This window comes from Aspergillus campestris (genome assembly GCF_002847485.1).
Source record: "Aspergillus campestris IBT 28561 chromosome Unknown P168scaffold_4, whole genome shotgun sequence".
In the NCBI taxonomy this organism is placed as follows: domain Eukaryota; kingdom Fungi; phylum Ascomycota; class Eurotiomycetes; order Eurotiales; family Aspergillaceae; genus Aspergillus; species Aspergillus campestris.
Window position 1 is genome coordinate 1,645,089 of NW_020194339.1, and position 24,277 is coordinate 1,669,365.

At 55.6% G+C, this 24,277-nt stretch overlaps 12 protein-coding genes across 12 annotated transcripts; 6 read left to right on the plus strand and 6 right to left on the minus strand.

Annotated features, from left to right (window-relative positions):
- Positions 1-37: 37 nt before the first annotated feature.
- Positions 38-855, minus strand: P168DRAFT_317419 (cytochrome oxidase biogenesis protein, Cox20 subunit; the record flags this gene model as incomplete). The annotated part of the gene is made up of 2 exons (XM_024840100.1): positions 38-294; positions 390-855. 2 exons carry the CDS (start codon positions 853-855, stop codon positions 38-40), a joined length of 723 nt encoding a protein of 240 aa, XP_024694507.1.
- A 222-nt stretch (positions 856-1,077) lies between these two features.
- Positions 1,078-4,333, minus strand: P168DRAFT_250891 (COPI-interacting protein CEX1). Its single transcript, XM_024834244.1, has 8 exons — positions 4,035-4,333; positions 3,802-3,939; positions 3,639-3,749; positions 3,432-3,578; positions 2,710-3,378; positions 2,456-2,659; positions 2,233-2,405; positions 1,078-2,182 (listed from the first exon to the last, which is right to left on the minus strand). Exons 1-8 carry the CDS (start codon positions 4,155-4,157, stop codon positions 1,405-1,407), a joined length of 2,343 nt encoding a protein of 780 aa, XP_024694508.1. The 5' UTR covers positions 4,158-4,333; the 3' UTR covers positions 1,078-1,404.
- A 375-nt stretch (positions 4,334-4,708) lies between these two features.
- Positions 4,709-5,808, plus strand: P168DRAFT_289323 (3'(2'),5'-bisphosphate nucleotidase). The gene has a single exon (XM_024836975.1). The coding sequence runs from the start codon at positions 4,743-4,745 to the stop codon at positions 5,799-5,801; it is 1,059 nt and encodes a 352-aa protein (XP_024694509.1). The 5' UTR covers positions 4,709-4,742; the 3' UTR covers positions 5,802-5,808.
- Positions 5,809-5,867: 59 nt separating this feature from the next.
- P168DRAFT_250896 (mitochondrial 54S ribosomal protein uL6m) lies at positions 5,868-7,019 on the minus strand. Its single transcript, XM_024834245.1, has 3 exons — positions 6,676-7,019; positions 6,471-6,584; positions 5,868-6,394 (listed from the first exon to the last, which is right to left on the minus strand). Exons 1-3 carry the CDS (start codon positions 6,947-6,949, stop codon positions 6,021-6,023), a joined length of 762 nt encoding a protein of 253 aa, XP_024694510.1. The 5' UTR covers positions 6,950-7,019; the 3' UTR covers positions 5,868-6,020.
- Positions 7,020-7,338: 319 nt separating this feature from the next.
- Positions 7,339-8,745, minus strand: ssn8 (cyclin-dependent protein serine/threonine kinase regulator SSN8). The gene is made up of 3 exons (XM_024834992.1): positions 8,373-8,745; positions 8,105-8,314; positions 7,339-8,053 (listed from the first exon to the last, which is right to left on the minus strand). Exons 1-3 carry the CDS (start codon positions 8,530-8,532, stop codon positions 7,518-7,520), a joined length of 906 nt encoding a protein of 301 aa, XP_024694511.1. The 5' UTR covers positions 8,533-8,745; the 3' UTR covers positions 7,339-7,517.
- A 176-nt stretch (positions 8,746-8,921) lies between these two features.
- P168DRAFT_132240 (mitochondrial intermediate peptidase) lies at positions 8,922-11,454 on the plus strand. Its single transcript, XM_024832693.1, has 2 exons — positions 8,922-9,771; positions 10,081-11,454. The coding sequence occupies exons 1-2, from the start codon at positions 8,956-8,958 to the stop codon at positions 11,359-11,361; spliced, it is 2,097 nt and encodes a 698-aa protein (XP_024694512.1). The 5' UTR covers positions 8,922-8,955; the 3' UTR covers positions 11,362-11,454.
- Positions 11,455-12,001: 547 nt separating this feature from the next.
- P168DRAFT_303617 (putative MFS transporter) lies at positions 12,002-14,009 on the minus strand (the record flags this gene model as incomplete). The annotated part of the gene is made up of 3 exons (XM_024838778.1): positions 13,421-14,009; positions 13,101-13,347; positions 12,002-13,037 (listed from the first exon to the last, which is right to left on the minus strand). The coding sequence occupies exons 1-3, from the start codon at positions 13,815-13,817 to the stop codon at positions 12,002-12,004; spliced, it is 1,680 nt and encodes a 559-aa protein (XP_024694513.1). The 5' UTR covers positions 13,818-14,009.
- Positions 14,010-15,089: 1,080 nt separating this feature from the next.
- On the minus strand, positions 15,090-16,196 carry P168DRAFT_233615 (dihydroneopterin aldolase; the record flags this gene model as incomplete). Its single annotated transcript, XM_024833375.1, has 2 exons — positions 15,090-15,287; positions 15,348-16,196. The coding sequence occupies 2 exons, from the start codon at positions 16,194-16,196 to the stop codon at positions 15,090-15,092; spliced, it is 1,047 nt and encodes a 348-aa protein (XP_024694514.1).
- A 325-nt stretch (positions 16,197-16,521) lies between these two features.
- On the plus strand, positions 16,522-18,811 carry P168DRAFT_289328 (uncharacterized protein; the record flags this gene model as incomplete). Its single annotated transcript, XM_024836976.1, has 1 exon — positions 16,522-18,811. A coding segment is annotated over exon 1 (1,652 nt), but the record flags the coding sequence as incomplete, so codon positions are not given.
- A 918-nt stretch (positions 18,812-19,729) lies between these two features.
- Positions 19,730-20,572, plus strand: P168DRAFT_317427 (DUF3176 domain-containing protein; the record flags this gene model as incomplete). The annotated part of the gene is made up of 1 exon (XM_024840101.1): positions 19,730-20,572. One exon carries the CDS (start codon positions 19,730-19,732, stop codon positions 20,570-20,572), a length of 843 nt encoding a protein of 280 aa, XP_024694516.1.
- Positions 20,573-21,431: 859 nt separating this feature from the next.
- Positions 21,432-22,484, plus strand: P168DRAFT_132313 (uncharacterized protein). Its single transcript, XM_024832694.1, has one exon. It carries the CDS (start codon positions 21,786-21,788, stop codon positions 22,323-22,325), a length of 540 nt encoding a protein of 179 aa, XP_024694517.1. The 5' UTR covers positions 21,432-21,785; the 3' UTR covers positions 22,326-22,484.
- P168DRAFT_289331 (NADP-dependent isocitrate dehydrogenase) lies at positions 22,253-24,228 on the plus strand. The gene is made up of 7 exons (XM_024836977.1): positions 22,253-22,484; positions 22,589-22,599; positions 22,660-22,693; positions 22,752-22,890; positions 22,946-22,982; positions 23,033-23,529; positions 23,589-24,228. The coding sequence occupies exons 1-7, from the start codon at positions 22,449-22,451 to the stop codon at positions 24,011-24,013; spliced, it is 1,179 nt and encodes a 392-aa protein (XP_024694518.1). The 5' UTR covers positions 22,253-22,448; the 3' UTR covers positions 24,014-24,228.
- Positions 24,229-24,277: the final 49 nt, after the last annotated feature.

The following is a 24,277-nucleotide window of genomic DNA, read 5'->3' on the forward strand; positions in this document are numbered from 1 at the left end:
CCAATAAATGTACACTCTAAACATCCATACTCTCCCCTCACCAAAACTTGTAATTGGACAGATTCGTCCAGCTCTTCCGTCGACGCTCCTCCTCCGCCGCCCGCGCAGCTTCAGCCGCCTTAACCTCCTTCTCCTTCTGCTTCTTGACCTTCAGCTGCTGCATCAGATCCACGGCCTGCTTCATCCCGTCGAGCTCCTGGAGCCTCCGTCGCTGGCAGAATTCGTGCGCCGCGAGCGCTGTGATTGCGAATGCGCCGACTGCCCAGTTACATGCTGTCCACATTGATCGGAGGCCTATGCATTACAATCCATTAGTATCATTCTATCTTCTTGAGGGGCCAAAAAAAGAGTATGGGAAAAGAGCAACGAGAGAGATAGAAAGAACATACCACCAAGCACACCCCTAACACCACCCACACCAAAACCCGCCCCAATCCCTAACATCAGCGAGTCGCGCGCACAAGGCATCTTGTAAAACGACGACGCATTCTCAAGAGACAGCGACTTCATGGCGTCCGACACGGTGAGGTCCTTCGGCGGGGGCGTGGCCGTGGGCCCGGACTGGCCTGGGAGGGCATTTGCGCGCTCTTCGGGCGAGCCGAAGGCGTCCCAGAGTTTGGCGGCTTGGGGGGTGCTGCTGCTTGTTCGGCGGGGTTGGGTGTTGTTTGTTTCTGGTGTTGTTGTGGGGGGTTTGTGGTGGTGTTGGGTTCGTCGGCCATTGTGGTGGTTGTTTATTTGTGTTGGTTTTTTATTGGGGCGTTCGTTGAGCAGGTAATGTGGGAGGGAGTTCGTTTCGAGCGTGGTCGCGTTGTAAGTGTAGTGTAGTGCGTAGGATGTCGAGGTAAATGAGCCCATATTGATTCGGGTGGACGAAAATCGGCACGGCGATGGCGGAGTTCGGCGGCAGAATCTGCTTTACTATTTCTATACGCATGCAGCTTGATAAATACCGAGTCTTGTCAGAGGGTAAATAGTTTATATTATTTGCTATATGCATTTCTATATGGTACATATTTTGGTGATATTCCAATTGGCTCAGTAGATGTATAGGCTATCTTGAGCTATGCTGAACCAATGGGATCTGTATATAGAGCTTAACGCTAGATCGCTGGTCTATGCTACTCCGCTTGGTGAATTCGGATGAAGTTTGGGGTGGTCAGGCAAGTAGATGGGCTGTACATCAATTTTGAGGTAGAGTGCAACAGCCAAAAACGGGTATCATGTGCTAGTAGTTCGGCTGCATCATGTGTTCCAACACGGTGAACCTCACAAGACCGTGTCAGTGATGTTCGGGTGTTGATCACGGTCAGTGGGTCCGTTGCTTTATATCCAGGCGAGGCTGCGGATATATGAGGTGGTGTGTTGAAGTTCGTGAGCTGGGGAAAGATAATGCCGCTATCGCACTCAATCCCAAGCCCCCCAGCCATCCTCCTCCTCGTCATCTTTCGGTTTCGTGTCGATCTTCTTCGCCGGCGCAGCAGGCTTGGGCTTCACCTCACTCCCCCGACTGGAAGTTCGAGAGATTGGCGTCGAGGTCTTGCTCAGCCCCTTTGGCAGAGTCTTCTTGGTCTTTGACTGGGCGGCCAGCCATCCCGCAAAGTCAGGCTCGCCTCCGTCATCATATGGAACGGGCGATGGCTTGGGCTTGGTTGAGATCCCCGACGATGGTCGAGACGGTACTGGGGCACTGAACGGATCATCTTCCTGCGTGTCCTTGGTGTTGTCGTCATTGTCGTCTATGGCGCCCCAGGCATCGAAAACGTCGTCCTGTTCTTGCTCGTCGTGGTCCGTCGCGACGAGCGCTGGCTGTTCGGAGACAGACCGACGGCCCAGCGGCTGGGCGGCTGGACGTAAGGTCTGCTTGGGTGAGTTCAATTTCGCCGAAGGGGAAGACATCGTTGGGCGAGGGACGGATGCCGAGCGAGGGACCTCTGCTTCTGCAGGCTTTGCGCCGTTGGCAGTTGGCTGGATTTCGCCATCTGCCGTGGCAAGCTTATTCGTGAATGAGGAGATGGCCCATCCGGCCCAGGATTTATCGTTGGAGTCTCCCATACGCGCGGGTTCTTTGGTCGCTTCCGCACTGGTGGTCGGGGAAAGTGCAGTATCAGGCATGGTGCGGCTGAAATTTCGGATCCGTTGGAGGTATTGGTCAAGGGTCTTGTTGGCTTGGTCGCGGATCATCCTACGCCTGGTTAGATGCGGTGACAGCAGAAGTCTCAAAGGGATCCTCACTTCTCTCGGTCCAGAAGGACTAGGCATATCGCAGGAAGGATTTTGGTCGCGCAGTCTTCTTCGGTGAAGAAATCGATCGTTGCACCCAGCGCCAGCAGACCGGCATTTCGAGCGTGCACGAACGGGTCTCGCAGCGATCTGCTGAAAGCCGCAATGAGGACCTTGGTCCGGGACTACCCTCACGTTAGCGTCATATCAAATCCGGGGTACGCTCTCAACATACTCCCTGTCCTAGATTCTTGGCGATTCTCCCCAGACAAATGGTCGTGTTCGTACGGATCCCCGGTTGCTCGTCGTTGGCCGTGCGAGCGAGGAACTTCAGCAGCTCGCCGTTGATGGTCCGGTCACTCAGTTTATTGATGACGCACAGGACCGCCTTGACGGTCTGTTCTCGCACCATAGGCGCAATGTCGGTGAAACCGGAGGTCTGGTATCTCGGTCAGTCTCTGCTTGGGCAAAACGGGCCACGTTGCCTACCATGGGTGGGAAGATCTTGTCGTTCACGATCTTCTGCGGAAGATTATCGATCATGAGCGGGAGATTATCCAAAAGACACACGCGCAAGGCGCGGTCAGGGTTCCCGAACAAACGAACGATCACCGGCGTGAGCCGTGCGTTGTATTCGTCAGGGGTCAGTTTCGCTCCGATCTTCATTATGGCGCTGAGAACCCTGGGTCCACCACCACCAAACTCCACGGATTTTAAGAGCTCTGGAAGCACCTTCATCTTGAAGAACTCCTCTGGGAAGTCGTCAGAAAGCTCGTCCAGCTGATTGATAAACTCCTCCCGCTCCGCATCAGACTTGAGTCCGAGGCTCTCAATGTCGTCTGCCATGGCGATCAATGGAGTGCGGAAGAATCCCCCGTGTCTCTTGCCTTGGTCAACAAAGTGCGCCGCACTCAGACGTAATTTGGGATTGGCGGTGCAAAGACGCTTGTAGCTCTGTTGCATGCTCGGTGGGATGTTGGTCGTCCTGCCCACCTGGTCGCCTCCGCTAAAACTGCCGTTGAACACTTCATATACCAAGATTCCGAGCCCGTACGAGTCGACGGCGGAGAGAGGATGCCGTTTGATGGCATCCCACCCGCCTTTGGCGATCTCCGGGGGCGTGTAGCGGGCGGAGTCTGGCACAAGGCTCCCGTAGGTCTGCTGGCTGTCAGAACACGCCGTCCCCTATCGCTGAGTTCGGAGGGCCTCACATATATGATCGCATCCTCATCGTTCATTGAGCTCAGGACATCAAACCCTCCCAGTTTCCACTCGCCACTTTCACTAGCGTATATCGACGAGGCGCGTACGGCTCCGTGGACAGATGTCGCATCATCGTTGATGAATTTGAGGGTCGACTGGTCATTGATTGTTAGCGACCGCCACGATAAGTATAATAATAGGAATGACAAACATACTGCCACTGTGTACAATCCCCACTTGGAGGTCTCCTCGCTCAGGCTCCTCCGCTTGACGTGCCAGGACAGGGGAACCACTCGTTCCGTCACAATGTAGAGGTTGGTCTCGGTCTGTACCGCGTCAGTAGGTGTGATACAAGTCCAATCTGCGACCACCATGTACCTCAATCGTGTCCAACACCTTTATGACCCCCGGGTGTCTCAGCGTTCGCGACTTGCGCACGGCATTTCTGGCTAACGGGAGGCGGGATTTATTGGCGGCGATTTCGAAGGTGAAGATACTGCAAGCCGATCCGTCTTCCTACATTGTCGCAAGCAAGTCACTCTGTCAGCTCCAATATCCGACGGTGCGCCAAACAAGGCTCACAAGCGCAGGGAAGGGGTTGGAGCACTCACCCGCTTGGTCGCATTGTGAAGGGTCCAAATCGAATCGGAGATATCCACTCGGTCTCCAAGCGAGTACGGAAAGGAGCTGCCTTTCGCGATCGCAGAGGCGACAGCGGATTTGAGGAAATCCATTGCGACCGGCGACAGTGGTGGGTGGGGGGTGAGTCCAGGTTACAGCCGGCTCTGTCTGGTCTTTCCCGCAAGACAGGAGAGGTCAAGCGCACCGTTGACAGAAAACGTCGAGCGAGAGAAGATCTCAAGGCCGGAATGAAGGCTGAGGTGAAAGCAAGCAAGGTGTGGGGGAGTAGTGGGGAGAAGGAGATTGAAAGGAGGAATGAGGAGGTCACCAAATCAGGATCACCATAATAAATAGTTCGCTACCTATAAAAGCTCGCCAGTTGGCCCCTCCAGTTGGCCACAAAAACACAACAACTACTAGTATTAGGGTATATTCCACACGAATGAACACGAATTGAACTGCATCCAGTACACCAAAATCGATTGCTATTCTCAATGGATCCTGTACACCCACCAGACACGGTGGATCGTCCCTCCATTCGTCCCCTGTCTCTATCGCGCTTGGTTGTCTGCTCCACTTTGATGTTGGGAGCCAGTTTAATCTGGACCTTTAAAACCCGCCATCTCCCCCACCTCGTTACGACCCCTCCTTCCACCCACGCCCTCTCCAACCTCACCACCAATCTACATCTACACACCATGGCCTACCAACAGGAACGTCTCATCGCCGAGCTCGCCGTCCAGCGCGCGACCATCCTCACCCAGAAAGTCTTCAACGAGAAGGCCAAGGGAACCGTCTCCAAGGATGACAAGTCCCCCGTCACCATCGGCGACTTCGGTGCCCAGGCCCTGATCATCCAGGCCATCCGCAAGAACTTCCCCAACGATGAGATCGTCGCCGAGGAGGAGGCCAGCTCCCTGCGCGAGGACAAGGCGCTGAGCGCCGAGATCTGGAGACTGGTCCAGGACATCAAGCTGGAGGACCCCGAGAGCGATGCCCTCCTGGGCGGCCCGCTGCCGAGCGAGGTCGAGATGCTGGACATCATTGACCAGGGCAAGAGCGCGGGAGGCCCCAAGGGTCGTATCTGGGCGCTGGACCCCATCGACGGCACCAAGGGCTTCCTCCGTGGCGGCCAGTACGCCGTCTGTCTTGGTCTGATGGAGGACGGAGACGTCAAGGTCGGTGCCATTGGCTGCCCCAACCTGCCCGTCAACGACGCCGAGACCCTGTCCGCGTCGATTGGCGTCGACCAGACCAGCGGCGCCGGTAACGGTGTCCTGTTCTCCGCTGTCAAGGGCGTCGGTGCCGCGAGCCGGCCCCTGGCCGCCGGCAAGCTCGCCGAGAGCAAGTCGATCTCCATGCGTCCTGTCCCCGATATCGCCCAGGCGGTCTTCTGTGAGGGTGTCGAGGCGGCTCACTCCGCGCAGGGCGACAATGCCGCTGTGGCCCAGCTCCTGGGTATCACCGCCCCCAGCGTGCGCCTCGACTCCCAGGCCAAGTACTGCTCGATTGCCCGCGGCGCCGGTGACATCTACCTGCGCCTGCCCGTGAAGAAGGACTACCAGGAGAAGATCTGGGACCACGCCGCGGGCGACCTAATCGTCCGCGAGGCCGGCGGCCAGGTGACGGATATCTACGGCAACACGCTGGACTTCAGCAAGGGTCGCACGCTCGCGGCCAACACGGGCGTCGTGGCGGCGCCCAAGGCCGTCCAGGACCAGGTCATCGGTGCGGTGAAGAAGGTCCTGAAGCTGTAAATTACGCGCGAAAAAAAATCAAAGTACATAAATGACACCACCGTGTGAAGTAAACCCGGGATCCTGCAACGAATCTTTATCGGATTAGACCGTGCACGCTAGATGCGTCTAGAAATACATAGCATAGATACCAATCGCGAGATGAGAAATGAGAAACCGTGCTTGGATATACATGTACAGAATGGAACAAAATAAAAGAAAATATGCGGAACCCTTCGTTTACCGGATCTTCTTCGCCTTCAGTTTGATCGTCTCGTCGTTGATGAAGATACCCTTGCCCTTGTAAGGCTCAGGCCGGCGCCACTCGCGGATCTCCGCGGCGAACTTGTTCACGGCAATCTTATCGATACCCTCCAGCAGGATGCGAGTCGGCTGCGGGGTGCTGGCCTTGACGCCCTTGGGGATGCCCAGCTCGACCGGGTGCGAGAATCCGACCTTCAGGTTGACGAACTGCTGGCCCTCGTACTCGGACTCGACGGTGGTGGCCGTCGGCTCGATCATCGCTCGGTAACCGACACCGACCAGACTGAGAATGCAGACGTGGCCTTCCGACACGCCCAGGACGGAGTTTTGTAGCAGTGCCCGCATGGTTCCTACCGTGCAATTCCGGCGGTTAGATACGTGGTCCGTGGTCTGGAGAAGAAGCGCTGTCGGACGGGAGATACATACCCCACATGGCACGTTGGTGAGCGATCGTGGCGTCCACGACGGACAGGCTCGCTTTGCGGGCGGCTTCATCATGGTCGATCTTCAGGAAGGAAGGGGGCGTCAAGGACAATTCGCCTGTGGGAAATTCCAGATGTTAGTGGGTTCAACGCTTATCCGCGGTGGTCTGCGTCCCAGCACCGCATGGATTCCCCGGTCGTTGGCTTACCCAGAGGGCCCTTGATCTCCACCTTTGTCGTCGGAATATCCTTCGTTACACCTCTCACGGCGACCTGGGGCAGGTCGATGAATTTCAGGGAGACTTCCGGGGGAATGGCGATCGCCGCAGCGCCGACGCGAGACTGGGTCGGGGAGGTCGTGGAGAAGGACTGGGTGCGAGGGAGTTGCGAGAAGGCCGGGGCGAGGAAGATTGGCAGGGAGCCCTGGCGGAGGGGACTCCGCGTCAGCTGTCGGAGGCAGCTCTGCGTGAGGAAAGTGGACATGGCGTATGGGATCGAGTTGCACTTGAAGGTCTCAAGGCGGATCTCCGAATTCAACTGATTTTGTCCCGACTCGCTGATGGCCCGATATGGTTAGCGCGCCACGTGATCATGTATAGAGTGCCTTGATGCCTTTTCCAGTACAATCCTCACCTGAAGAGTAATAAATATCACAGTGTGTCAAATGCAGAAAGTTCAATCTGTTACATGTGTCCCAAATATTGCATTACCTCTCATATCGTATGTTCTGAGAGGTCTACAGTTGCTCGTATGGCTGGCATTCAACAACAGATTAAATACGCATATTGGCCTCTTGAACAATCTAGTCTCAGGAACGGCCAGGACTCAGGGGCTATTATCTTCTGTACGGTAGGTAGTAGAAAGCGTCGGTTCAGACTGCTTTACAGTGACAGTAGCATTGATGTTTAGCAATAATCTAATGTCCAAAAGCACGGCACAGTAATCCGTATAATGCAAACCAAATGCAACGCTGCAATGTATGGAGTATGTGGATTTCAAGGTCGTGAAAGAGATCTAACGTCATATAAGCCAGCACGTAGAGACACCAGCATCACTTGTCAAGGCTTTTACTCTTGACCACCCTCCCAAGCAGCTCCTTGCAGTGTTTCTCACTGTACTGCTCCCAGACTTCATACAACGAGACCAGCTCCTGCGTGCATTCAATGACCGCTCGGATGTCCACCTCACTATCCGCCAGCCAGCTGATGAGTTTCTGGATCCGGGCGGGAGGTCCTGCTCCGCCCCGGTCCCCCAGCGCTGCAAGGATGTTCATGCCTCCGTCGCGCATTGCGCCGGCCAACGGGGCCGCGGAGCCATGGAAACTGGACTGGCTGGGCTTGAAGACGATGGCCACAATGATGGTCATCACAGCAATGACATGAGGAGGGTGCAACAATGGCAGGTCGGTCAGGTAGTGATCATTGATCACCGACCACGCAAGTGCCACTTCATCTGATGTCAAAGCCAGCTCGGGTTGGAGTTCCGAGAGCGTCCGGTACGGATGGTGTACGATAAGCTGCGAGCTCATTTCGGATATCAACATAAACTCACATTCCCCCAGTTTGGAAACATCGGGGGCAATGAACTCTAGATAATGGTTTAGATCCAGTCCCGTAAGAGAGCCGATGGGTTCCATACCTGGCCAGAGGCCCCGGGCCTCGCCGACCACGTATCTGATATGCTGGGGGCATTCTTCCATTTTACAGGCAAGATAGAATGCCGTGGTCGCCACCAAGTACGGGTTGGTGTGCCGGATCTCGTTCTTGGTATAGAACCTCTTGATATATATCTGGGCCGTGGCCAGAGCTTGCTGTCTGGTGGACATTCTCTTCCCCAGCTTGATCAATTCTGCAATCCTTTAGCGGGAAGGCCTATATTAGATAGTCTGTGACCTTGCATTACTTACGCTGGCTAAAGTAGATGTTCAAGAGCCTCTGGTCTGGCAACGGGAATTGCGAATGGGCTGTCTGGTCCCTCGCGCGGAACCCTTCTCGGATCTCTGTTAGCTTTTCCCGTGAGAAGAGCCAATGTCGGTATTGGGTCGACGCCCAATAATTTGCCGCCATTATGAAATCCCAGCTCGAACGCCGTCTTATAATGTGATGTGTTTATATGAGACCTGAAGGATCATCATGGCCCCAGGCGGGGTGGTCAGTATCTTATCCGAACAAAGCTGACCGCAACTCCATGCGTCAAAGACTGCAGTGGCGACAGGAACGCCTTCCAGTCAAGAACAGCAAGGTCATTAATGAAATTAACAAATCCAAGAACGGATTGCTAGATGTCCTGCTGTGGAGGCAAATACGTCTGCGACATCAGACAACCGATGGATGCCCACGTGACTGGGTTTGCGTTGTTTGTTCTGTTTGCCCCTTGAGCAAAAGGTTGGCCTCGGGAATCAATCGGTCTCCTCGACTTCTGCTCCGTATACTGACGCTCTCTTCTCTCTGGTTGCGTCGTGGGTTATCTCTTTCATTCCCAAGGTCACCATGAGTGCGCACATGTTGATGCCGTTTCGGCGTCGTCCGTGGACCTGTCGGACCTGTCTGCAGCGCCTGCAGCGCCTGCAGCCTCGCCGGTCCCTAGAGACGGCTGCATCGCCAGCGTCCCATGCGACAAGTTACGACTACTCCCCCGCAAATCACGCAACACGACAGAAGACGACGGACGATGAAACATTACGCCGGGTATTTGACTCGCAACCGTTCTGGCGCGACTTCTCGCAGCGCAGCGCCGCCCAGACCAAGCCGACCGGGCTGGTACAGAACCAATATTTGACCAGCCCCGAGGGCTTCCGGACGTTCGCCGGCACCACCCTGCAGAAATGCCAAGCGATTGTGACAAAGGTATTGCAGGCGTCGACATTGGAGGATTATAGAACTATGGCGCGCGATCTGGACCGACTGAGCGACCTCCTGTGCCGTGTGATTGATTTGTCGGACTTCATTCGAGTCATCCACCCGGATCCCCAAGTGCAGGACGCGGCTACCCAGGCGTACGCCCTCATGTTCGAGTACATGAATGTACTAAACACCACCACCGGGCTCCACGATCAACTGAAGACAGCAGCCGCCAACGCTGATGTCACATCGCATTGGAGTGAGGAGGAGAAGATTGTTGCGCACATCTTGATCAAGGACTTTTCGAATTCCGCAATCCACATGCCCCCGAATGAACGCCAGCGATTCGTTAACCTCTCCAATGAAATTAGCCAGGTGGGATCGGCTTTTGTCAACAGCGCCGAGCCAGCCAAATCCCATGTGGTCGTGGGTGCCAACAGTCTCCGCGGGCTGGACCCGATCCTCGTTCAAAAGATCAAGCGATGGAACCGGACAGCGTCAGTACCGACCATGGGACTGATCCCGCGGCTGGCATTGCGATCAGTCCACGACGAGTCGACTCGGAGAGAGGTCTACTTGGCCACGAGAACCTCGAGCGGACGACAGATCGAGCGCCTCGAGGAGCTTCTGGCTAAGCGGGCAGAGTTAGCCAAGCTCTCCGGATTCTCTAGCTTCGGCCACATGACGCTTAGCGATAAGATGGCGAAATCCCCCGAGGCGGTGTCGAACTTCCTCACGTCGTTGGTGGGAAGCAATCGGGAATTGGTCCGCGAGGAGCTGTTCCGGCTACAACAGATGAAGGGAGACTCCCAGTTCCAGCCCTGGGACCATGCGTACTATGTGCATCAGCGGGTCATGCAGCATTCGCAGTCCCGACGGTCGCGCGAGCTGAGTGCGGTGCCCGAGTTTTTCTCCCTCGGAACCGTGATGCAGGGCTTGTCCCGGCTCTTCGACCGTCTCTACGGAGTGCGTCTGGTGCCCCAGGAAACCGCGTCCGGTGAGACGTGGAACCCGGACGTGCGTCGTCTGGACGTAGTCGACGAGTCGGGTCGGCATATCGCAGTGATCTACTGCGACCTGTTCTCGCGACCGGACAAGCACCCGAACCCGGCGCATTTTACGCTGCGGTGCTCGCGCGAAATTTCCCCCGAGGAAGTGGCCGAGTGCGCGACGCTCGACCAGTCGGCCCACCCCAATGACGGCATGGCGACGGCCATCGACCCGCAGACGCAGACGCTCCGTCAGCTACCCACGATCGCGCTGGTCTGCGACTTTGCCGAACCCCCGGCGACGGGCGCAGGGCGTCCGTCACTGCTCAGCGAGCACAGCGTGCGCACCCTGTTCCACGAAATGGGCCACGCGCTGCACTCGATCTTGGGCCAGACGCGTCTGCAATCCATCTCGGGGACCCGCTGCGCAACGGACTTCGCGGAGCTGCCGTCCGTGCTGATGGAGCGATTTGCCACAGAGCCCGCGGTCTTGGCCATGTACGCACGCCACTGGGAGACCGACGCGCCGCTGTCCGAGAGCATGATGCGCAGCATGGAGCAGGACCGCACGGCCCACGGATCGATCTACGGTGCGGTCGAGAACGAATCCCAGATCCTCATGGCGCTCGTCGACCAGGCCTACCACTCGCTCCCGGCCGGAGGCGCCATCGACAGCACGCACATCTACCACCAGGTGTCGTCGGCACACTCCACCCTGCCTGACCCAAGTGACTCCCAGCCCCCCACCTCGTGGCAGGGATTCTTCGGCCATCTGTACGGCTACGGCGCCACCTACTACAGCTACATCTTCGACCGGGCCATCGCGAACAAGATGTGGGAGGATGTCTTCCAGGCGGGGCAGGCGTCCGTGGATCGCTCCGCGGGCGAGCGCTACAAGAACGAGGTGCTCCGCTGGGGAGGCGGCCGCAACGGCTGGGAGTGCGTTGCAGGCGTCCTCGGCAGTGGAAACCCAGCCAACGCCGACGGTCGCCTAGTCGAGGGCGGCGACGAGGCGATGCGCGAGGTAGGACGATGGGGACTGGGGCGCGATGGCGTTTCTGGATAGCTGGCCTTACCTCATCCCTACACTCTTGAACATGTTTCGACATACCGTACATATATATGCCATCTATAGAGTCTATAGAACCTTGTTTATACTAGAGATTATATATATGCCTGTACCATTGTATTATAGTATACATAAGAGTTGGCGCCAGCTCGGATTGGTTCAGAAAATGACCCAGCCTTGATCTGCGCGGCTCAACCGTCTTCTTCATCCATTCTTCTTTCATCCCTTCTTCGTCCGGCATCCTCCACCCATGTCAACGGTGTTACTTCCATACCATCTAAATGTTCACTCAACAGACTGATGTATAGGCATAGTGACAGTTTGAGACTCGGCATATTTCGACACGCACAGGCCTTGATTCGTCACGGTGGTACCGATGCACCCTCTGGTGGAACCAACGCTGCGACAAGCATCTGATAATTAACTCGCACTGGAATTTGAGTACAGAGGCGATGCACTCTCTTCCTGACCTAATACTTTATCGTCCTACTCCGGCATGCATCATGCCCTTTTATCGGGGCCAACAGACTCACTGTCTAATGAACCAGTATATATATTCACGTGGTCAGAACTCCACCATTACATACAAAAAATATATACATGCACACAATATACAAATCTCGACACCACCAGGGCATCAGAGATCGTCGAAATGGCCATCTTCCACCGGGGAGGGCGGCAGCCGGAACAGCCAAATGGCTAGCCCGACCAGGGTAAACGCCGTGCTTGTCATCATCCACGCGAGGCCGATCCAGACCCCGCCCATCTCGAGACCGATCTGGAAGACGGTTGTGATGGATAGGCTGGCGACGACGTTGCCCACGGACTGGAGGACTTCGATCATGGTGAAGAGCCGGGCGGTTTCTTCGCGCCGGACAAGCGTTGTGACGAGGGATCGCGTAAGGAAGACGAAGCCTGCGCCGGCGGTTTGGACGATCAGGCTCGGGATCAGCGTGGCGATTGTTGGCGACAGGCCGATGCCCAGAGTGCCCACGATGAGGAAGATGATGCTGAGGCGGGCGAGGTATAGATCCTTTTGGTTCGTTTTCATGGTGCGGAGGAGCCGCCGGGAGATGGCTGGCAGCACCCAGAGGAATAGCGGGATGGTGAGGGCGGGCTTCCAGGACATGAGGAAGTTGGCTTGCGCGAGGCTCCAGTGGTATCGGGTGGAGATATATTGGACCAGGAACCAGGAGGAGCCACGGCTGAGGCGATAGACGAGAAAGGCGGAGAGGAGAAGCATGAAGTGTTTATTGCGAAAGATGAAGGAGTAGGGTGTCAAATAGGCGCGACACCGGGCGAGGAGCTTGACGATCATCGGGGGTGGTGTGCTGGGGCCGCCTCGCGGGGGTCGTGTTTCTCCCTCTTTGGGAGACTCGAAATCGTTCCAGTCGTCTGGGCCGGGTTCCTTCGGGACCCGCCTTGTGTGATTCTCCAGATCTTCGTGCGACCACCGAGAGAGCTCGATACTGGGAGACGGCGACGGAGGATGAGCGTGTACCGTGTGCATGGTCTCCGGCAGGGTCAGTGCCAGACAGACCCCTCCCATCACGATTGACCAGCCCGCCAACAGGGGAATCCACGGATTCATGACCATCAGCCAGGAGCTCGCTAAGCTGCTGACAAAGTCGGCTCCCATACTGGCGACGCCGAACTTGAAGAACATGGGCGCCCTAAGAGCGGTTAGTATCTAGGTATCGTCCATTGATTTCCTCCATCGGACTAGGCAGCGCTACCTTTCTTCTTCAGTGGTGACGTCGGACATCATGGTCCACGCGACGGCAAAGGCCACGACGGGTCCTCCACCGATCAACCAGGCCAAAGACGAGGCCCAGACGGCCCGCAGCGGGAGCACGTCGGAGTACCAGATGACGATGAAATTGAGAAAACAGTTGAGAAAGAATCCGGGGATACTGAGCGTGATGGTGGGCTTGCGGCCGGAGCGATCGGCCATCAAACCGTACGGGATGGCCAGAAAGATACCTGCACGGAGAGCGAGAGACTGATCAATGATATGCCCAACAGGGAGGAAGACCCGGAAAAACCAGCGACATACTCAAAATCCCATCAAAAAACTCCATATACCCTTTGACAGCCGCCAACTCAGACTGGACCTCCTTGAGCTTGCACTGCGACTCCTCCACATACCCACTGGGCCCAATCTGAGACGGATCGGTACGGGCATAGAACTCGCGACAGGTGATGGACTCATAGATCTGGGTCATGGGTCCGCCGGCCATGACGATGCCGACTTCGATGGCCAGCACCATGGCGAACAGGGTGACCATGAGGCGGAGACGGAGATTCGGATCGATCGCATGTTGTTCCTTGCGTTCTTTGCGGTCCCAGGGGGAGGGATTGCTGTTGCTGGCGCTGTCGGCGCTGTCGGCGCTGGGGAGGAACGGGGCGTCCTCGGCGTCGCGAGGATCGTGGGGGACCAGAGTCATGGTCATGGACGAGGCATTGCCTTGGGGGTCGGTGAATATACGGGATATCTATCTATATATATTCTCTATGGATGGTATATATACAGATGGAGAGGTATTAAGGTGTGTTAAGAGGGGGAGGGGTGTGGGAGAATAAAAAGAGAGAGAGAGAGAGGACAGATAGGGAAGAGGAGGTAAGACGAGGCCGAAGGATTAAACACAGCCCAGCAAAAAGTAAGAGCAAGTCTGATCCTGTTCGCTTGGCAAACAAAAATAAACCATAACTTATCTTCAGTCGAATTGAAAAATACTAATCTCACATCTAGTTAAAGATGAACAGCCATTATACAGGAGTCAGGAGTCACTATAATGGATTATATTCAAACTCAGTATTCCATTCGACCTCCCTGCTTGTTCCGTCCTCTCAAACTGCTTCTTTGTCCCCCCTCCAATGATGGAACGTTTCCAGAACATAAACCATACCATTAGTGTGCTAATGGTGTTAAGCTCCACTTTATACTGGAAAGCAACTCATCGGTAACAAATCAGAGTCCGTCCATGCGACCAGGGGGGGCGGTGTCAAACGGATGGACCAAATAGGGGCTCCGCCTGCGTTCAGGGGACGAACGCCATCGCCCAGAGGCGTTCGGGATGGATGGAGCTTATGATGGGGACTGTTGTGATCGGAGGGAATGATATTCTGAGAGTCGTGACTTGTCCGAATTATTGGATTGAAGGGGAGAGAAAGAAGGCAATCAATCGTGTTGCCCCGACCGAGGCAACGCGGCGCGGATGATGACACCATCGCCAAGGACCAGTCTACTATAATTGGAACATCCGCCTACGGGTACGGGCTCATTTGCGGTGGGGTTCGTATACCAGGTTGTCTCAAGAAACGGAAGGGGTAGGATCGATAGACAATCGATGGTCGGAGATGGCTCCAATATATTTCCAGGGTCCTGGGGACGAGCCAGCGCTATCCGCTGGCAGAACAAGAGATTGCGACGCCGGTGCGATGAAACATGGGTCTGTGCGGAGGTATCTCCGTTGAGGATCTCCTCAGATCGCCCACCACGAAGACAGATCAGTCGCTTCTGTTCCACGAACCAGGTGCAGATATGGCTGACACGCACGAGTGATGAACTGGCCGACACGGTGGAGTGCTGGATGCAATCACCAGGAGATGCGTGGTCCAAGCCGAATGAGCGGCAAGAAGTCTTAACAGCGAGACCCGACGATAATTATCATCGCAAGTCCCTGATCCACTTGCGAGGTTCGGATCGAACGACAACAATCAGATCATACCGCATTCCCATCCGGCCGCTCGAAGAAGGCCTGGGACCGCGTCACCTCGACGCCGGATCTCTCCACAAAGGCCAACGCGCTGGGCTTTTCCACCTTGACCGTGACGCGCTCATTCCCGAAGTCGACCGTCACGATGTGGGCAATGAAAGTCGCGAGCGCTTCGACTGTTTGGTACGACGTTCCCTCGACTCGCTATGAAGAACGATTAGTACTCGCCACCACACTGGACAGGGAGATGTGAAGTCCGCCTACCTCGGCAACCGCCCGTGTCATCTCCTGGCAGGTGTTCACCACCGTGGATCCCCACGCCAACTGGCCCGGTCCCTTGAACTCCAACGAGATGATCACCGCCTGTTTCTCCACCCTCTCGTGGGAGTTGACCCCCAGGATGCAGTGACACCGGATTCCGTCAATGCGGAATTCCTCCTCCAGCACCACCGGGCAGCGTTCGGACTCGAGTCCCATGACTCCTTCGCGGTATCCCCACATGGTGACGCTGCGGTACCGGAGCCCCTCCTCGGCGCGCAGCAGCGCCTTGGGCAGATGCAGCCAGACCTCGCATTGACCGAACGACCCGTTGATCGAGGTATCCGACGACGTGAGGGAGGACGCCAATTCAGCATCCAGCTGGCCCGCCGAATGACTGGGCCTCCGCCCACCATGCTGATGCACATGCGACATCCTCCGGACCCCGGCGGCCGTCTCGTCCAGCAACCCCAGACCGCAATTGGCCACAATCCCCGCTGTCAATCGGACATCCTGTCCCAGCTCCTGACTCAACATCTCCTCCCGTCGTGTCCCATTCACATTGATCATCTTTCCCCCAGGGTGTTCCTGGTTCGCACCCATGTGACGGACGTCTTCCTCTAGGCGACGGTACAACTTGCCGTAGTCCAGCGATAGGGATACATCATCCGCGGCGGCTGCCGCAACGGCGGAGGAGTAGGATAGCTTGAGAGAGGCGGTGCAGGGCTGGGACTTCCCGAACCGATGCCATGGGTCTGGGGCCACGGGCAGGGGGAGCTGGATGTTGCGGAGCTGGACGCTATCGAGGACTGGGGGAGGGGAGGGGATATGGACGTTGACCCGTTGCTCCGCCATGATTGTCTGTCTGAGGAGAAGTAAGAGAATAGCTCAGCACGTTTCAATGACCAATTCGTAGGAGTGCAGATAGATGACGAGAGGAGGGTTTCTCTCCATTAAAGAAGCGGAGGATCACCCCACCTCGTGCCTCAGGCAGAGAGCACCGTAGTGAATGATTCATTATCCTACACTAATCCCGATTGGGCTATTCAACAAACACGCCAAGCTTTGTACTCGGCATAGTGGTGCATGTGCACGTGCATTGCATGTCATGTGCATATGCCTTATGGAGGGGGCATCCATAAGATCCGAGTCAACAAATCAAGAGCGCATCCTCGACGGCTTCAAGGATGCGGTTCCTTCTTCCTCTCCACATCCCATCCGGTCTTTTCGCCTGGTTCCTCTTCTTCTTCGCCTCTCGTTGATCTCCCATCCAATCATTGCTTCGATCATTCCACTCAGCCACTCTTTTGGTATTCGGTTCCTTGACTTTACCTTCGCCTCCCTTCTTCCCTCCCTTGCATGTCGCAGCCTCTCCTTCCTGCCTTTCCTTTACATACCACACAGAATCTTTCTTTTCACTCAGTACTTTGATCATCGACCGGGGTATTATCCACAGGTGACAGACAATATACCGTGGTTCACTCCGTCGTCGTCGGCCTCATGAGCCACCATCATGGCCTCTCTATCGGATGCGCCGCCTCACGCTCAGTCCATCCGCCGGTCGGTCACGCTGCCCGTCAGCTTGACTGCGAGACCCCATCGTCGCTCCGTATCGTTTCAGCCCTCCGAGAATGATCTCTTCTACCATCCGGCCGCAAAGGTCGTCCATTTCGCCCCCAGAGCCGTGGCCCCGATCCCGTCGAGTACCGCGCCGTCCGACTTCGACTATCCCGTCGACGCCGTCGAGACGCTGCCGTGGCGTTCGCCGACTGAACGGACCGTCGCGTTTGCGCCCCTCCGCTTGGAAAAAATACACGGGTTGGCGGTTTTCCTTAAGTGCGGCAGCGTCGTCCATGCGATCCTCAAAAACTCCCAGTGTTGGTGCGTGGACGGCGAGTCGACCTTTGTCCTGCGCATCCGACCGTTGACTTACTACCGTATCGAGTTGCCGAATATTACGGAGGAGGACAGAGGATATGTTACGGCGTTGAAGACCGCGCTACCGACCATCTTACGCTACGAGATCACTCCCTGCCCCTTCAAGCGCGGGTTCACGGTCCCGATCCCCGAGGCGGCCAAGGCTCCGCGCCCAAAGAAAGCGTGGCGTCCCAAAGGGAGGCGAGAGAGCGCACCGATCTACTCGCTCCCGACGCGGGAGAAGAGCCCGGCACGGGCGATGGCCGAGCTGGCGCCGGATGTGCTGAGCGCCGGCGAGGAGACGGATGGCAATTTGACCGATGATAGCAGCCTCTTGACCCGCGGCAGCAATAGCACCCTTCTCGAGACCATCCCGGACGACAATGAGGCTAATGAGCCCTCTCTGGAACCGTCCGCGGGTGCGCAATCCACCCATCCCCATACGAATCCAGCCCCCCGGGTCGCAGAGCCCCTGCGACGTTCGGTGTCAGAAGCGCAACCGAGTTTTCCTACCTTGCTGGCAAGGTTTGACGACCGCTCGGAACGCCCCGCCGTCCCTGACCTGCCCCTTGCGTCCAGCGTCGAGCCGTTTCACTCCCTCGAGCCTCGATCCCCTCTCGAGTCCGACTCCCCGTCGGAAATTTCCGCCCCCGTGTCGTTCGGCGAGACTACACCGCCTCCGGACGTTCCGCGGGGTGCCTCGGAGAACCCCTCAGGTGGCCTGAAGACCCTACTAGAGGTGGATGATAGTGAACGGTTTTTCTCTGCCCCGCGCGATTCTCCCCACTGCCACTTGACTGCGACCCCGTCGCCGGTCGGGAGCTCGGATCGCAAATCGTCGGTTTCGGCCGAGTCGACGCGCAGCACCGAGTCGAACCCGTACCTGAGCGACATGAGCGCCGAGTTCCGACGGCGGTCACGGGCGTCGCGAGCGCGCGAGGTGTCTCCGATGCCGCCACCCTCGATTTTAGTGACCAGCGGGGCACCGGACCCGGATGCAGAGTCGATTCTGCACAAGACGTGCACGCTCGTGCTGGTGCCCCCTATCCAGCTGCTGATCGTGCTCCTCCACATTGCCGCGCGGATTGTGATCGGGCCCCAGGGGAAGGGGGCGATCGGGGATTTGGACCGCAAGTTTGAATGCCAGATCACGAACTCGCAAGAGGCGGTGGATGACTTCGACCTGCCGCTGGCGCTGGACTGTCCGCGACGGGGATCGGAGGGACCGCCTGATCCGTGGAAGTTTGACTGACCTTCTCTCTCTTTTCCTTTCATTTTTTTTCTTCTTCCTTTCCCCTTCTTTCCCTCTCTCTCTCTCTCTTTCTCTCTCTTTTCCTTTCCTTTTTCATCCTCTTCATTTTCTCCCAACGTAAAGTTGTAATCTGGATTTCTACTGCATTACTGTTTTCTGGCGACTTGACGCACCTTGTACGATTTTGAGATTCCCCGGTGTTTTGTTGGATTGGGATATGGATCAACGGTGATTGTGCATCTGCATACAAGAGGATTCCGCTGTATTTTAACGCCTGACGAATAAAGCTGCTCTATCAAGACTTGACCTGGCCCTATCCAAGATCTCCATCTCTCTCCCTCGTTTTTCTTTCCTCTTTCTATTCTCTACATATTCTCTCGATCTTACATCTGTTACCACACCCCTATACTCTCACCCTTACCAATCAAATTTACTATCCAGCTCACCAGGCCTCTTGTCATATCTTTCTGGTCACTCGTTGTGGCTAGTTATATCCAAGAGTGTCCAGGGTGCTGAATAGTTGAATAAGCCAATAAATAAATAAATAGAGTAGTTGGAATAGCTGCTACAACAGATATCTCGTTAAGTGATAAGACACGCAACTGGCCAATGTCAGCTGACCTGCGTTGTTTCCCACATTGAATTATTGTTTTGACTCTTCATGTTTCTTGCAACCCTTTCAACTATTCGCAATCTTCAGGAGTCATCAATATCATCGTTATGTCGACTATTGTCATCGGTCCTACCACAACCCTAGCTCCAAACAGTTTTCTACTGACGAGTTGCAGGTTCTGGTGTAGTATAAACAACAGACGTTCATCTATGCTACAGTCTTTTAGCTTCTCATCTCCAACCCTCTGCCCACCAATGTAACCCTTGTTTTTCTTTTTCTTCTTCCATGCATGATTGATTTTCCACCTCCCATATGTCGTATTGATATCAACTACTAGGGTTCTTTGGATGAGTTTCTGTCTTCAGCCACTGAGCCCCGAGTCGTGGAGCGTGTCGACCCTCACTCTAAAGTACACAAACAAAACTTCTGGGCCTATCAGAAATCCACCCTGCAGAGAGTCGCACGCAGCAATGCTGACCACCATCGTAAAGGAACATGGGTCAGCATCACCCGGGGCTCCTCCGTCTCGAGGGTCAGCCGTAAAAGCGGCAGGGCCCGCCCAAACAGACGAGATGCTCCACCTCAGCGACCTGCTCAACTTTCACCATGAGAAACTCTTCGACCGGATCATGCAAACAGCAGATCTCCAGCGAAGCGGGCGATGCGGGCGATGCTCTGATGGGAGGGGAAGCCCATCCTGCGAACCACGCCTCGGGCCTGGAGAAAAAGGCCTCCTGGTTTCGACGCACTTTAACGGATACTTGGGCCCCGGAGATCACAGCTATCGTGTCAATGCTTCTTTGTCTAGTAGCCATCCTCGTCATCCTTACCGAATACCAGGGCAGATCCGTCCCCGACCTACCAATGGGATTGACTCTCAACACGATCATCTCGATCCTGGCCACCGGCGCGAAATCACTGCTCATTTACGCGATTTCTGCGTCGATTGGTCAGTCCAAATGGATCTGGTTCAACCCAGGTCAGCCGTTGCAGGACCTGCAGACCTTTGACGATGCAAGTCGCGGCCCCCTCGGTTCGACGACGTTGCTTTTTGGACGAACGATAACGTCCGTTGCGTCCTTGGGCGCAGCTGTCACGGTTACTGGGCTGGCGTTCGAGCCTTTCGTCCAGCAAGTGGTCCTCTATTCCGTTGAAAACGTCAAGACATCGTCTCCGCTTGCGACGGCGAACAAAGCCACCAGCTTTCGGGAGGACGGGGCACATATGCGGTCGTCCGTGATGTCTGGTATCTGGGCTACGAAAGAGGCGTTGCAGGCAATCCCCTCGTGCCCGACTCAGAACTGCACATGGCCAAGACAGAGGATGACCCGTTCCTTGCCGGCACTTTCGAAGCCTCATTCTACTATCCCCGCATCCTCCTCCAGCAACTACTACAACGCCCGACCTCTGGGAACCGAAGTTATCTGGGGATCGTCGTCACCAAGTTGAAGTGCTGCAATACCAGTTCCGCTTGAGAGAAAGCATCCTCCTAGGTCCTCAAAACGAGGGTCAGCATATTGGCCATGCAGAGCGGTGTTCAAGTGCAATCCAGCTAGTACTGGGCTTCTTGCCCTGTATGGGTCGAGTGATGTAACCGATGGAATCAATAGAAGAAACAGACAATCGAATAGTCGCGGGTATTAACTACTGTCGGACTGAAAATTGGATGCGGATAACGGTGCTGGTGCATCTGCATGCATTGACGACGTTTAAGTATGTTGACACCTGACGAATGAGGCTGCATGTTGACTGCGACAAACGTGGCAAACACGGACTTTAGGCTGTATCCATCGTTACCAAATAATAATCCGGTCGATGACGCATGCCTCGTTCCAAAGTGGACACTGACACTGGACAGTGGGTTTGCCGCGGGAAACCGGGGCAGTGTGTTCCATGTCCAAAGTGCTTGGGTATGATGCATGAGTCGTGATCTGATGATGATCCATTCGTCCATTTCTCGGGTTCGTCACGGTTAGTGACGGAGTTAGGTCGGAGTGTTGGATAGAATGCATGTAATGCATGTAATCTTGATCAAGTCAATCTGATACTCGATTGATAGCATGTCAATATCGTCAGTAGTCAGTATCAATAATAGAATCAAATATAGAAGTAAAAATGGAGAAAGAGAATGGAGTTGAAATCGGAGGAGCAGGCCAACTCCGTGCAGGTGACCATCCCGGCTTCGGCGCTCCCGCAAGGGAACCTCAGGCCTCTTTTTCTCTTCTTTCCTTCTTTTCCCCTCTCGACTTCTCTTCTTCTTCTTCTTCTCTTCACCTCACTTCATCTCATCTCTCCTTCATCATCATCATCATCTCGCTTCTTTCATCTCTGCATCTCTATCCATTGATTTCATCATCCCGTGTGTAATCCGAGCCTGACAATCACTCCGGCCTCCGACCAACGGCAACTGCTCCGATCTCCACTCTTCTTCTCCCCGTACTTCCATCCAGCCGAGACAAGACCGTCTCTCTTTTTTTTTTTTTTTTTTTTTTTTTTTTATTATTTTCCCCCTCGGGTATGTTCTTTGCCTCTTTCTCCCGCCCTTTCCCCTCTTCCTCCTACCTTCCCTCTTGTCCTTTTCTCCCTTTTCCCACTTACCGATTTGCTAATCCGTCTCGGAGATAGTAGTAGTAGTTCCAAAGTCTTCTCCATCATCGCAATCATGATGATTAATACTTCTGCCCTTCGGCTCCGTTCCGCATTGGCTCGTTCGTCCTCTGTCATTGCTGCCCCTCTCGCCGCCGTTGCCCCTCTTCCTTCCTCCGCTTGTCGCTCCCTCTCTTCTTCTTCTTCTTCTTCCTCCTCCCTCTTCTCTTCTCCTTCTTCTTCTTCTTCTTCCCCTGTCTCATCTGCTTCTGCTTTTGCTCGTTCCCCTAGAACGTTTGCTTCCCTTCATCGTCCCATTGCCTCGACTGCCTCTTCCGGACTTTCTTCCTCTCGTTGGATTCAATCTCGCAACATGGCTTCCGAAATCCCTAAGATCAAGGTCAAGAACCCAGTCGTCGAACTGGATGGTGATGAGGTAGGTTTGGTCTGCATTTCGGCCCGCTCAATCGAGCCAAGAAGTACTGGAAGGAATCCCGCACATGGCCGGTGCCGCCCTTTTTATAGTTTCCCCCCCAATGGTCTCCTTCCTTCGGTTGCACATGTTTCCTGGCCCCCCCTGCGTCAACGCGGGGAAAGACGGCGGTCTCTGCCTTGATTCACGGTCAATCACCCGAGGACGGATCTTCCACCCCCCTCCCTCATCCAACCAATGGCCCGGCTTCCTTCTCGTCTTCGTCTTCACATGGAAGAAGCTAACCGCTGTATTCTCGCCATGTAGATGACTCGCATTATCTGGCAAGAGATCAGGGAGAAGGTATGTGTTGTCCCCTCCCGGCCCCGCGTCGGTGTCTGTCCCACCACACCGTGCGGGCCGTATGATCCCGATCCTAGGTCACTAACGGTTTCTTCCTTTGATAGATGATCCTGCCGTAAGTAGCACTCGGCATAGTTCCTTTACCTCGTCGCCGGCATACTGACCCCACCCCCAGTTACCTGGACATTGACCTCAAGTACTACGATCTCGTACGTTCCCCCGGACCCTCCCCCCTTCCCCCCCCCACCCATGCTAATCCCCTCCCAGGGTCTGGAGTACCGTGATGAGACCAACGATCAGGTCACCATCGACTCTGCCGAGGCCATCAAGAAGTATGGCGTCGGTGTCAAGTGCGCCACCATCACTCCCGATGAGGCTCGTGTTGAGGAGTTCAAGCTGAAGAAGAGTAGGCCCACCCTCCTCCCCCCACTCTCACCTCATTCGCTAACATCCGCATTTAGTGTGGCTCTCCCCCAACGGTACCATCCGTAACATCCTGTATGTTGTCCCGTCTCCGCATCCCCCAGTCTTATGCTAACCCTTCTCAGTGGTGGCACCGTTTTCCGTGAGCCCATCATCATCCCCGCCATCCCCCGTCTGGTGCCCGGCTGGAACAAGCCCATCATCATCGGCCGTCACGCCTTTGGTGACCAGTACCGTGCCGCCGACCGTGTCATCCCCGGTGCCGGCAAGCTCGAGCTCGTCTACACCCCCAAGGATGGCAAGCCCGAGACCGTCGAGGTCTACGACTACCAGGGTGGCGGTGTTGCCATGACCATGTACAACACCGACGACTCCATCCGTGGCTTCGCCCACGCCAGCTTCAAGATGGCTCTGCTCAAGGGCCTGCCTCTGTACATGAGCACCAAGAACACCATCCTCAAGCGCTACGATGGTCGCTTCAAGGACATCTTCCAGGAGATCTTCGAGTCCACCTACCAGAAGGACTTTGACGCCAAGGGCATCTGGTACGAGCACCGTCTGATCGACGACATGGTCGCCCAGATGGTCAAGAGCGAGGGTGGCTTCATCATGGCCCTGAAGAGTGAGTCTTTTTTTACTTCCTCAACATCTTCACCATGCGTGTAGGCTAATACATCTTAGACTACGACGGTGACGTCCAGTCCGATGTCGTCGCCCAGGGCTTCGGCTCCCTGGGTCTCATGACCTCCACCCTGACCACCCCCGACGGACAGGCCTTCGAGTCCGAGGCCGCCCACGGTACCGTGACCCGTCACTACCGCGAGCACCAGAAGGGCCGCGAGACCTCCACCAACCCCATCGCCTCCATCTTCGCCTGGACTCGCGGTCTGGTGCAGCGTGGCCAGCTCGACGGCACCCCCGAAGTCGTCACCTTCGCCGAGGAGCTCGAGCGCGCCTGTATCGACGTGGTCAACGAGGAGGGCATCATGACCAAGGATCTGGCCCTCTGCCAGGGCAAGAAGGAGCGGGAGGCCTGGGTGACCACCCGCGAGTACATGGAGGCCGTCGAGCGCCGTCTCAAGGCCAACCTCAAGTCCCGCCTCTAGATATCCCATTTTGAATTTTGACCGTTTCCTTTTTTGTTCTTTTTGAAATACCAATCGTTGCATGATTGTTTCGGAGTCAACGGGGTCGCATGAGACTACCCTCTTGTACATTGGTTGCATGCCTGGGTGTTGAATCGGTGCTCATGTTTCCCGCGGGCTCCAATGTGCCATGAACCTGTGATTTGCTATAGAGTAATTGGATTTTTTTGCTTGGCGATAGACAGAATATTATATATTCCTTGTGTCTTGGTATTTGGGGAAAGT